The 13,642-nt window shown below is 40.6% G+C and overlaps 1 protein-coding gene across 2 annotated transcripts in view; it reads left to right on the top strand.

The window, feature by feature from the left end:
* Window positions 1–13,642, top strand: part of LOC132906198 (neuroligin-4, X-linked) — a 263,676-nt gene that overhangs the window by 245,252 nt on the left and 4,782 nt on the right. The window contains exons 11-13 of one of the 2 annotated variants that reach the window (XM_060958161.1): window positions 11,694–12,027; window positions 12,361–12,624; window positions 13,115–13,277. In XM_060958161.1, coding sequence (XP_060814144.1) covers window positions 11,694–12,027; window positions 12,361–12,624; window positions 13,115–13,277 — 761 coding nt within the window. The remainder of the gene's footprint in view (window positions 1–11,693; window positions 12,028–12,360; window positions 12,625–13,114; window positions 13,278–13,642) is intronic. The other variant, XM_060958162.1, reaches the window with a different exon arrangement.

The following is a 13,642-nucleotide window of genomic DNA, read 5'->3' as shown; positions in this document are numbered from 1 at the left end:
CGTAAACGATACTGGCAGAGGTTTTTGGCAATCTCAGCAACGATAACGTTGAGAAGTGGATCGATTATTCTTCGATACCTTTGCTCAGCTTGGTGAGCCAACGATACTGAATTCGATACAAGAACGATCAGGAACCGTGTCGTCGACAAGGGAAGCTATTTCCTACCTAAACGGGATTCTGTCGGGTGATCTCTGAGAATACGAGTATTCTTCCTGTCTCTCGTCATTCCATACTCTACCCTATCAGAACCAAAGGATTTTCGCATTGATGGGTTATATCGCACCCGTTTCTCGTGTTTCGCAACACCGAATTCCATAGCGGAAATTAATACCATTCCTTGCCTAATTGAACGCGAGTGTCGATTATCTTGCTCCGATCTATTAGTTTGATTATCTCGGTTTGATAAATCTTGGAATTGGGAAAGACGGATCCACGGAGAAGATTAGTAAATGCATTATAGAGAAGAGAGGATAAATTTCGCTCGAATTATCGAGGATATTAAAGAGCAACGTCTAGACGTTACTTCTTCCTATGTAATTTTTAATAAAATTTCGGATAACATTTTGAATAAACTACGATCAACCGGTAAAAGAAAGATTAATCGACTTTAAAATTCAGAAGGCAACGGATGAAATCCCTGTCGAATTTCAGAACGAAAACACGTTTGGACAGATTCAACAAGATGGAATATTAACAGACAGCAGAACCGGTAATCTAAGTGCCTTTACAGACGACCAAGCGTCAAGGGTAGAAAGTCCCAGGATCCGTAATCCCCGACTAATTCAATACGAATTGGAATCAGCTCTATCAAGCTTCTCCACTTCAGACCAACTCTGTCATCCTCCATCTTCCTCTTCTCCTATTTTCTCATTTTCACCGCGCCAAGTCATACTAATTTGACTCGACGTTTCCCCGTTTCCAACATCTTTAGCGGAGACCTTTCCCCTCCGTTTCTCTCGCTCGTCTCTTCTCTTCTCTCTTGTTAACCTGTGAAGTAACACTTCTGAGAAGTAAGCGGCGTCGCCTGAAAACGGATATGAAGACGGAATTCGAATAACATGTTTACACACCGTTTCTGCTCGGTGCTAATGGCTTCAGATGAAATCACGCAGAAGCCGGGAAATAAATCCCCCTTACGTTTCCAAGCTGGACGGATAGAGCGTCCATTAAGACCACATCGATTCAACGTGTCCCGAATAAAAAAAAAAACGACATAGTATTCCTTAATTGCACTGAAAGTTGAGCCGAACGTAGAGTTTCGGCAGAGGAAAAACAAAACGGACAATCAGGAAAAGCTTGTTATCGCTAAACAATTTGATTTGTGGAAAATAGCATCCCACGATGATAAATTGGAAACAAATAGTCGTAAAGGAATAATCGTGTAGGGTGAAATAAAAATAACGCGATCAATATGTCCCATTTTTGGGACTCGAAATTACCTGAAACGAAAAAAGAGGGAGGGCACCCTCTTTCCATGATATATTCTTGGAAGAGGAAAAGAATATAAAGATTCGTTTGCGTATTCACACGCCAATAATCCACCATGAGCTTTCCACGAGATGGATAGAATCGTTTCAGGGGCTGTATTATCCTCTTTAAGTTATCTCGTACGGAACTTTCCTCGTTATGGTTTGCTGGAGAATACTCGTGAGCCGCGAGAAATTCATTGCACTGGTAACTGGAAGAAAGGTAAGGAACCGGTGCAGAAAAAAAAGAAAAAGGGAGAAAAGTAATTGCAGAGAATGATGAAGGAAACGAGAAACAGCGTGCTTGTCCCCGGTATCACATTTAATTTTTCCAAATTATCACAAGCGTAACATGTTACGAGAACTATACCGTCATCGCGATAAGAATTCCGTTCGAACAGCACGTAATAATAATAATGAAATAACACGCTGGACGTTGCACCCTCGACGTTTCCCTCGGTGTGGCCTTGCTTCAGCACGAAAACTGGCGCAATAAGACGTCAGAAGGATTTCTAACAGAGAGGATACACGACTTAGTCGAGGAAGTCGGGTAAAGAGACTTCTAATTAGAGAAGTAGCGAGTCGCGTCCGCCCCAAAAACCACGAATTAGCGGTCCATGAGTTTAGCCAGCCCCTCTGCGTTCCACAGCGTGGAATTCTTCTCCATCGTATAATAGAAATCAAGATGAAAGATGAACGGATTAAGTACGCAGCGTGGCTATCGTTAGAAAAGTCTAAAGAATGAAATGTTACAGAAGAAGAAATTGCAAACTCTCTGTAACAGTTTAAAGACTCTCGAAAATTAAGAAACGAAAGCTCGGTACATCACGACTTAAGATATGATTGATTCTTAAGGAAGAGCTGCGTCTATTTAAGAATAAAGAGGACACTACAGTCAGCGAAAAGCGAAAAGAACCAGGTCAGCTAAATCGGTTTAGAAGTCGAACGACGATCGACGCGTGACAACGAGTACACAATTTCAACGCTCAAGAAATCTAAATAGGTGGCAGAGCAAAGGGGAGAGAAAATGAGAATCGGGTCAAGGAGTTAGCTCCGGTGAAAACTGGACGACGATCACGCGTCAGGAAGACTCGTAACTTTAACGACGGTCACAGATTAAAACGGAAACTGCTCCCATCAAACCCGATTACTATTCCGACGAAACAATTTCACGTTCTCCTCACGGACTACAGAAAGAGGGAAAAGAGATTGTCATTGGCGTTTCGTTCTTTTTTGCAGCATTGATTTTTGTCACCAGAGGTCACTCTATTACGATTATTGCACACAAGCGAAGCGTAGAATTTCGAGGCAGAGGCAAGAAACTGGCTTCCTATCAGGCGCGTGGAAAGCGATCCGGGCATCCCCAAGGGTTCCATTACCCTCCTTCATTCCTTCACATCCTTCCTGCTTTTGGATTCACCGTAGGAAGTCATTCCTGAGTCACGATACTGGCATCAGCAATCCCCTCGGTGGGCAAGCTTATCCCGTTCCCGGGAGCAAATTGGCACGAACACAAATCAAATCGCTAGACGTGAGTTGAAGAGTATGCGACGACACATAAATCGGCTGTGTTCAGCTTTGATCCATAGATCCGTCTGTTTATGTATTTATCCGATGATTTTAAGTAAACTCGATCGATTCGATTGTAAAAATTGCAGAATTTTTTCATTAAACGATAAGTAGGTGACGGTAAGTAACTTCGCGTCGTGTCTATTTAGCAGAAAAAAGAAAAAAGAAGGAAATTGGATAATATAAAGAAGCAGACGACATTTAAGGGGGTCGACAAAAGGACAATGGACAAGGGAAAGGGCAAAATGAGGATAAAGGTGAAACGAGGGACATGTGAGATCGTAGGATTCCAGATCTGTGAGATTCGGGCCATCCCTATGACCCTGAGACTACCTCGACAATTACCACAAATGTGAACCACCGGCTACGTGACGATGTTGCGAGTGAGCAGATCGGTTGTCCCGCAACGAACGACGCTTAATAGAATGGCCGCGAGTAAATAAGTGGATCAGATCCTTCCATCCTTTTTCTATCTTCTCTCTCCCTTTTTCGCTCGAAGAAACTTCTCTCAGAAATTCTTTTTAAGACAAATCAAGATTTCATCGTGATAGGAATTTTTTATTTAACTTTTAACACGTTTTAAAAAAATTCGAGAATTTCAATGAAACTTTAGATCCGAGCGATAAAATCGAAACGAATTAGCGAAGTGGATTGCCAGCGTGGACCCCAGCGTGCAGCATAGAACACGTTGATAAAGAACTCGATTTTTCGAGTTTTCGCGCAACTGGATCACCGTGATTGCTAAAGATTCTAGAAATGCGAAAAACTTAGAAACGACGACTTAGGAAAAGCCTTGTCTACGTCCCTTTTATATTTCACTTCTGGAACACTTTTTCTTAATGGCGCCTAGCGCTGATAGTTTCAAGCATCATTGTCATTTAACACACACGATTCTACGGCATGCAGTACGACGTAGAAGTAGAACTGGTTCAACGTTCGATTTCTAGATTATTCGTATCTTTCATTTTCGTAAATCGTCAAACGCTGTTTTAATGTGACGTAACAGTGAAAGTCCATTCTAAATATTTGTACAAAATTTCTAAAATATACAAGCAAAAATCCAAGACAATTTATTGGATCTCATAAAAATAAAATTGAAAAACATCTACGAAACTGTTCGATGGCGAAAATTAAAGCTATCAATCATTGATAAGCTGCGATCGTGCTTTATGACGTAAATTAGAATCTACGTTCTCAAAAAGTATTCGTGAATATTCGTTTCTCTTTCCGCGAGTAGCTATCGGCCGTGAAATGCTATGAAAAATTGCATAAAAGCTAAAGCGATTATACAATTATCGGAATATGTAGTTCAGTGGGCTTAACGTGACTAGGGAAAACAAAACTATAAAAGAAAAAACGGTGAAAAGGAAACAGGAGAAAAGAGACGATTATGACAAAACGACGAAACAACAGAGAGGAGGACAAAGGCGAATGCAATTTGCGAGTAGACGGTCGTTTGGCGTCGTGTAACCGCTTTCACGGATTTCGAGGACGATTCTACGGCACTCGGCTTCTATGGTTTCGTAGTTCCGCATTTCCGTTAATAGCAACAACTCCGACAATAATTCTGCCGGAAGCCGTGGCATTGCCAGCCGGCAGACTCCCATTGGTCGACGACGCTGGCACCCGATGGCTCGCGAGGAACAATCTCGTTGTATCAATTTCCGTCGCTTTGCTGGCCACAAGTTTAATCGCGAGGAAACATCGTGGAAAGAAAACCTAACGGGGTCGAACCAATTTCGATACGAATTCCTATCTATAGACGAAGAACAGGTAAACGCCTGGAAATTGCGAACTTGTTACCAATTCCTATATACCTGAAGGTAATAGGTAATAGAATCTAATGATTTTCGATATTTCACTAATAATATTCCTGTGAAAATAAGATATTACCGACAGGGACGCATTGATCTAAAGAATAACGAGGATTTCCGTGGCAGCCATCTAAAATTCGCATACGTTCCGCGCACGTTCCCGTGGATTTACGACACAGTCGGGTCCCGCTTCGAATTTCCAACTTCTCTACCTCTGCATCGGCTATAAACGCGAACACCGTGCTAACGCAACACTCGTTTGCACACACGACGATCTTAAATCTGCTGGTGGGCGAAAAAGTCACGCGCGCGTCATAAAGTCAATCCACTGTAGCAAATCTTAACAACAATCTAATATCGACGGCTCGTAACCTTGCAGACAAGGCCGGAAAGGTGCGTTCGAGGACCTATTTCTGACGATGTTTCGTTTCGTTTTGTAACGCCCCAACGGAGAAGAACGGCTTTGTACGGCTGCGCGAAAGAAAAACACCAGCCGAGAGAACGTTACATGGGGAGAATAATGGAAAACGAGGATCCTTTGCGAAAGATTCGAGATCCAGCGAACGGTCTCGAGATTTCCAGCGAGGCATCGATATGGAAATCTAATTCCAAGATCATGCGACGCGTAAGGTTGTTTCCTTGCTTTTGGCGGCTCTTCGAACGTGGCCAAAGGAAAGAAAACCTGCATTCTCATCGGGATATAGGAGGACCCTTTCTGAATGCGATCGCAGTGATGAGACTCGTTTTCAACGAGGACAGACGTCTCTCCAAGGAAAATCATATTTCAAACGTCTGGTAGTATTCGTGGAAGAACGCGAGAGCGCGATCTCGTTTAATTAACGGACGGAACTCGAGGCCGTTCTTTAGCGGCTGGGTCGAATTTAATAAAGACGCATGAATTAAACACGGAAACGATGGCGATTTAAAAAATTCATCGGATAATGTAAAACGCATTGTGAATTGAGAGAAAGATTCGAGATATCTTGGATACAATATGACGAGGTTGAAGTGGAAACTGGCCTCGTGCGTTTCAAGGGAATTTAATATCGTCAATATTACAGATGGAAAACATAAATCCTAAAAAATTGCAGTCCTTCGATCTATAAAAGAAATCGAAAAAATGTTCACCGGTAGAAGATGGAGATTATATGAACTCGATCCAAGAGAAATACTGTTTGTTTTCCAAGCGATCCCGATGCAAACCGACTATACTCGCAAATAAAATGTTTCACGGGTTTAAATCAAGAGGAAGTACTGCCCGTCTCAAAGAAAAAAACAAATCACACCAACCTTTGAAGGGTCAAATATAAAACCATATTTCTGAGTTGTTCCAACTTCAAAGCCGTAGTTCTGAAAATAACACAAATGCACTATGTAACTAACGAACCTATTTCTAATTTTCCCTCCATCCGCTTTGCTACAATCCGTTTTATTCGTACGAAGTTTCTTCCTGAAAAGAGGAAAGAGGAAAAACACATAGAGAAAAGTCAACAAGAACATCCAATCCTACCGTGTACGAGCAAAATTATAATTCCTGTAATGATCCCCGTTGGGATTATGACAAAGAAAATTCGTGAAAATTGGAGAACTGAACCGACGTCCGATTCCATTAATTGGTAGGAAAGAATGGCTCTCGTGATTCGCATATTCTACGATTCGCTATGTCAGAGAAGTTATCCAGGAAAAGAAAGGAAGGATTTATTTTACACTGAGACACGGTGTTACTCGAAAGAAATCTAGCTGCTTCCGGTCGCGTTGATCGAGTATGGCTGTGACGAGTGTATAAAGAATATCAAGCAACTTCTTTTATTCCTTTTTACATGACTCCAGCGAGGATTTAAAAAGCTATCGATGAGAAAAAAGAGCACGAAACTCAAAGAAAGATTGGAAGAGGAGAATTCGAGAAGCTGTTACCTGAAATGCGGAACGAGAACTGTAAAAGTTGAGGGGAAAGGGAAGGGAAGTAAAGAACGAAGAGATGATGCGCATCACGACAGAAGCAGAAAATTTTTATGAGATATGTGTTGACATTTACGTCATGGCTTATCTACTGCGTTGGCTTTCTATTCGTTTTATTTTGTGAAGCAGCATCGGGATATTTCTGGGTGAGGCACACTCTCGAAAAGTCAAGAGAATATAGCGTCTGCGGAGGAAAGACGTCCTTCAGAAGTTTTAGCGCGTCTTAAAAGAATAAGTCGTTAGGTCTGGATATATACGTGCGTGGCCACGACATATACGGGGTTTCCCGGATTACTTTGTCGACTAAAGTGTCTCCTCATCAGAGACTAGTTCGCGTCAACGTGAATTTGGAACTAGAGTTTCATCCAGAGTTTCGTTCTTACCTGAGGAACCGAGTTATCGCAATAAGTAACTCTAAAGAACTCTAAAAATTGCGTAGAATTTTCTATTCCATTTAGTCGAGCAAAAAAAAAAAGAAAAAAAAGATACAAATTCAAGTAAACTTACTACTTTGTGTAATAATTCTTTAGAGTAGTTTTAAAAGCGTCGATTCAAAAGAAAGGATATAATACTTCTTAGGTGCCACAGCACAGAGAAATCAGCAAGTCCGAGTCGAACTTGGAGAATATCATAGAATGCCATGTTCCATATGCGGTGGAGCGTGGAAAATGTGTGGAGAGACAATCCAGAGTATCCGAAGAAGGTCGCTGAACGGATCGAAATTCGATGAATCGGCTGATGGGAAATGAGAAAAAGAAAGCGTCAAAACGTTTTCACGTGATGGTGAAAATGTGCGCAAATTCATTTCCTGCTTTTCTTCTTCTACCTCGTACTACACGGGTTTCCATGCTCTCGTGATAAGTTCGATACTATTAGAGGAACGGAAATCCTCGCATGAAAGCGTTTGCCATTCCCGATCTACGGAACTCGTTGTCAAACATTCCGAGGATACGGAATGGTCGGTCTCGTGACTACCCATACAGAGAGACCGATTTCTAGAAGCTCTCGCGCGGCCAGAATTTCTGACACCGCATACATCAATATTTAAGTGCGGTTAGCACGTTCGATTTGCAATAAATCACATTAAACTTATCTCGAGTATTCGAATCGCGGTGCTTTCCAGGTAACACGTAGTTCCGCTCTTTAGAGAACGCTCCTAGCAACTCGAGAAAAAAGAATCTTATGCGTAAAACTACTGATACGAACCCTGATATTGAACAATATTCACATAATCTTTGAATAATCTTGGAATGGTCATGGTAGAACCTCGTAATAATCTTGCAATTATCTTGGTGTGTCACCGAATAATCTTGACCTATCATTAAATGAGCATGCATATGTTTATAGCAGCACATGAGTCAACGAAAGATCTTAATCGGAGGAGACTCATATTATTGTGCCTTGCAATACCAACGTTGTTTTGGTTTGCTAGGTTCAAAGGTAAACAAACTCAGAACAAAACATTATCCCCGTTATTTGTAATCGTCAACCGAAGTTACATTTGCATTTTTTATAATACCACCGGTTGAGGACTCTACCACTCTTTAAGACAGTCATTATAGTGAATCAATATAGCGAGTCATACAGTCGAGTAGCGAGCGTAGAGTTGAACAGTAACATTGAGCAAGCGACGATTACGACCAACATGTATGTACTATCTCTGTACTTGTACTTAAAGTGATTTTAATGTAATCGACCATTACAATTTTATCACTCGTCTCGTTAATAAACCAACCAACACGTTTAATAATAATATCCACCTCGTGTTTTTAAAAGATTTTAAGGATCAAGCGCTTGGACTTTAGACCGACAGGAACCTTCACGGTGATTAATCGTGAGGCAACTATCCTGTATCTAGAAACAACTGTCAAGGTCTCGTAAGAAATCAAGCGTAGAGAGAAAATCGTATCGTAAACCATCTCTAGCATAGAGATATCATAAACCAAATCGATTTACAGCTTCTTCGAGTCGTAACGACACACACGATTCGAACAGCCGTAGAGTACACGAAACAAAAATGAATTTTATCGGTGATCAGACGTGCACGGTTCGAACGAAACGTCCAGTCGGTCGTTATCACTCGGGAACAGTCAACTGTATCGGATGATAACCGGCGCAAAAAGAAGCGCCGCGTCGCCGCTCTCGTGGAAGCACGCGAATTTCTCGCGACAAATCCGAAATATTCATGAGACCGTGAATCTCAATTTTCAAACGACCACAGTTGTTGCGTCATGTGAAAAAATCTAAGAAGATTAATTATCAGTCGAATTCACCGTTCAACGAATTTCGTCGCTATCGTGTTTTGCTTTGAATCACCTCCGAACGAATTTTATCGTAGCTGACATTGATATTTCAACGATGCTTTGTTTCTTTGTAGAATAGATTTTGCTCGATAGACAAGCACGAGTTTCATATTTCTACCATCCAATATCCCGTGTGAAAGACCCAAATTTCGAGCCACGTGTCGCAAACTACACGGCATTAAGTTCGAAGAAATTCATTTTTCCTATCCCGCGTCTAGTGGATTGCCGATGATCCAAACTTCTAAGTATCAAGCATCTTGACGCGTGCAATACCGGAAATCGAATGTCACGGAGAAGCGCGGCGCAACAACTACACCCAATATTATTTCTCGCATCTGTTTCCGGCTTCTCCGTGCTAAGCGAACTCGTCCTATTTGGCATGCAGCTACGTTCGTAACTTAAACAGCTTAATAACAGTAAATTCTTTTATACGCGGAATCTAATCTGAAATTGTCAATTGCCCATGGAGATTTAAGTCATATCGCTCGATGGAGGCGTATCCAGTTAAAAACGCATAAAATTACGCGCATATAAAACGTAGTATAAAAACGTAGTGGATAGTCGAGTTAATTCGACCAAGCATCGAATAAAACGAAGGAATCACATTAGTCTTTGTTTGATTGCATTTCCGTTGGACAGACGAGGATCGTTCCAGCTTAGCACGTGGATAAATTTTCAATTGCGTTTAATCCATTTTGCTTGTGTTAATAATTTATTTTCGCGTTTAATTGGGACCGAAACTTCGCATATGTTCTTTCACCGTTGCGAGGGTACGTTTGATAATTCAACGAGACGCGCCATGGAAACGTATTATAATAGCAGTAATTCAGGAAGGAGCATCAAGCTTATTTATTCAAGTGAAAATATAAAAATAGATTTCTGGAATTCCTCTATTATCATATTAGCGAATAATATATAACATAGAACTTCGTACGCAAGTAGAGAATTATTTTCATTAATTTCATTGTTTTATGCGCGTACGCTGTCACACACCGGTCGTTCTCTCATTCGCGACAATGACAAATTCGTCGGTCATGTTCCGCTTTAATTACTCGCACTTCTGCTTTGAACCGTCCTTTCCGCAAAAAATCGAATCTAATTAACGTTTCCCTGATGCCGATCGCAATTTCACCAGGCTCTATCCGTAACCTTTCTAGCAATTTCCAAATTTCCGGCTGATATCGCGCGTTCCCATTTGACCATGACACCTGGCATATGTCCGTGTCCAGCCGTTGGAGGATCGAATAACGGTCCAATCTTTCGACACTGTTCACCGTCACAGAGAATCGGCGACTCAACCACGACAACTACTACACAACCGCTCGTATCCAGGACATCAAAAGCAGATGCGAATTCGATATCTAACAAATCTGTCGTACCTACACCACATTTCTCGCCGTATAGAACGATAGAATTATTTAGTTAGTCGTGCACATTTTAGAATCTTAAAATCTTTGAATTTTTTTCATTAATCCAGTCAATTTTTGTAACATAGCAAAACCATTGCATTATGCTAAATTATACGAAGGTATTGCTTCATCTCCGAGTTGAGAAATAGGATTTTTAAGCGAAGAAATGTTCTTTACTTATACTAACGGGGAGAAAGAAAAAAGAAAAGCAGAGTAGAAAGGAACTCTTCAACTCTGACACGCCTGGTTGAAATGTCTTTCTATTCGAATGAAATTTTCACGAAACTCGTACGCGGTTTTGCTAGCATTCACAAGGTTGGAACTAAAATCTTTTCTTGAAAAGCGCTTCTCATTGAACCGATAATTTTGACTGTAACGTATAGAATAGAAGAGCTCCTCGTAGAAGAAATCTTCAGTGCTATTCGGAGATTTCAGAATATTAAATACAACGAAAGCAATAAAGATTTCGATCAGACGATTTCTAAAACTTTTTTAATAAAGCACGCTTTATGAAGCGTACCGATGCTCGTTTTGCGCGCCGTTAATGGCATTGTACACGAGAAGTCTTTCAAAACTGTTTAAAGGACCATCGGTAGAACTAACTCACGACTTCATAAGCGTCATTCATATTTTATCAGCCATCGAACTGATGGAGAGATATTAGCCCTTAAAATATAAAAGTAAACAATAAATTCCAGAATCTTTTGCTATTAAAAGCAATACGACGAAAAAAAGACGAAGACCAGGAAATTACGAGGAAAAGAAACAAATGATTTCTTTAACGGTAAAGATTCTACTTCCCATCTATCTAAAAACTCTTCATAATTGTTAAGGTTATTCGATGTATGTGGAATTAAAGAAACGCGTGGGTAAATTGTAAGGTATTGTAAGTATATATATATTGTGAATATTAAAGTACAAAGTGTGGAATACAATAAGCTGGTCCAGATCCGCACGCTAGCAATGATACCCTGAGACTAAAAGAACCCTGAAGCCAACGTCGCACGTGTACCGTTTATGATCTGTCATCGACGAATTCTTTTGTCTATGCGCTATCGATGACCTTAGCGCTTGAGAAAACCGAAGACCAGATGTAGAGTTTTCTTAGAAGTGGCGATCATTTCAACAATAATTATTCATAAAAATCTTATACTTCTATCCTATTTTTTCAGGTATGAGGCCAAAGATGAAGAATCATTACAGAGCTCATCAGCTGTCTGTTTGGCTTCGCCTCGTGCCGGAACTCCATCGAGCTGGAATGGAAGATGTAGATTCCAGGCACAATCTATTTCGTGGACACTCGGACCCTAGCCTGTACGATGGCTCGGTGAGACCGGATCCTCTGAGCAGGATCAGCGAAGAATTCAGAAGAAAGAACATCACCACCGAACCACCAACCACTACAGACTACAATGCTGCCACGTGTGTTAGTTACATTCAGAGCACGAATTTGCAGAACGTTCATAACGTCAGTACAGACACTCTGGCCAGCCTGGATGCAGCTGGGTGCGTAATAAGCAATTTCAACGTAATGAAAACATTAATAAAGTACCTTGTTGTGCTACTCCTTGACTTTGTATCTTTGGAGCATTGTCTATGATAGCCAGAATTGCTCAATTATAAAAGCATGTCTTTCTTATTTTTACCAGCTACTATAAAACAGCTGCTTCTCTAGTTGAGAAAAATTTCTCGGTTCGTTTTCTTTTGAGATTTCAGAACTAATGTTAATACGCGTGATTTCTTTACCAAAAAAGAGTATTCAAGTTTTAAGTGCGAATAAAATAGAAATAATGAAATTTGGTTGAATAATAAGAAGTAAATAATTTGTTGTTTCTATAGGTTCGCTGCATACTCTACAGCTTTGAGCGTGACAATCGCGATCGGATGCAGTTTACTGGTTTTGAACGTGCTGATTTTTGCGGGAGTTTACTATCAAAGAGACAAAACAAAACTCGCGGTAAAAAGCATTCAGCAGCAACAAATGTTAAATCAACAGTGCGGACCACGAGGTTTCTCCGAGCTCAAACAACCGCCTCCGCCGCATTCTCATTTCCCCGGAAGCGGTCAAGTTATCGTCGATGTCGAGAACGAAATGCTGAGAAGGTATAGTATCTTTCAAAGCTTCGTAACATTAATTTTTCTCGCTAACTGCAAACATATTCACATAACAGAGTCCGAAAGTGCCAAGTTGTATCAAAGTAAATTTAATTTTAATCAGATGGTGTAAATGAAATTATTAACGACACAATGTAGGAGATTATTGAAAAGGTGGTCATAAATTCGTTAATGTTATTTGCCCCAATGCTCGCATAAGCTTCCTAATGTTAAACAATACTCTTACTATCCCTTGTTTGTAATAGTTTGTAATCAAATCAGAAATTATACCATCCATCATTTTATCGTCATTTCATCTTGTAAATAAGCTTCTCATACCACCCTTTCGTATTTATATCATCGATGGCCACCTTTTCCCCCAATACACCCTATTGCACGATTCTTGTTCGACGTTAATGTAGCGACGCATTCAGTTGACCAATAATTACGTATAATCCGTAACTGTTACGAAGCTCGTAACGATCGATCGTCGTTCCAGGAACGTTATGAAAGGCCCTCCGAACGATCCCAACACGCTTCTCCAACAGGGCCAGGGAACTCACACGTTGCCTCATCAACACCATTATCAAAAGCAACATCAGCAACAGCATGCCACTCTTCCCCGAGCTTCCGTCATACAGGACATGAATGCACAAACCCAAGTGAGAGTCAGTCATTTTACTCCAACGTTTGCGTGTCGCAATTAGATAGAGGAATGATGTCTCATAAAATTCCATCGTCAATGAAAACTTCCATACCTCTCCTTGTTTTTGTATTAATCTCTTTTTATTACTCTATTGGATTCCATTTATTTCATTTGTACACCGTTCCCAAAAATTGCTCTACTCAAGTACGAAATTTCTCTTCAAACGAGATAAAACCCTTTTTGCACCATAATCAAGACAATCTAGACGTCGCATCGAGCAAAATATAAACACGGTATTCAATATCAACTATTTTGTCTTGAAAAAAAACGTAGAGGATATACTACAAACGGAATATCTCGTAATATCCATCAACCAGAAAC

This window comes from Bombus pascuorum, chromosome 4 (assembly GCF_905332965.1).
Source record: "Bombus pascuorum chromosome 4, iyBomPasc1.1, whole genome shotgun sequence".
Lineage (NCBI taxonomy): Eukaryota > Metazoa > Arthropoda > Insecta > Hymenoptera > Apidae > Bombus > Bombus pascuorum.
This window is presented reverse-complemented; position numbering and strand designations above follow the sequence as displayed.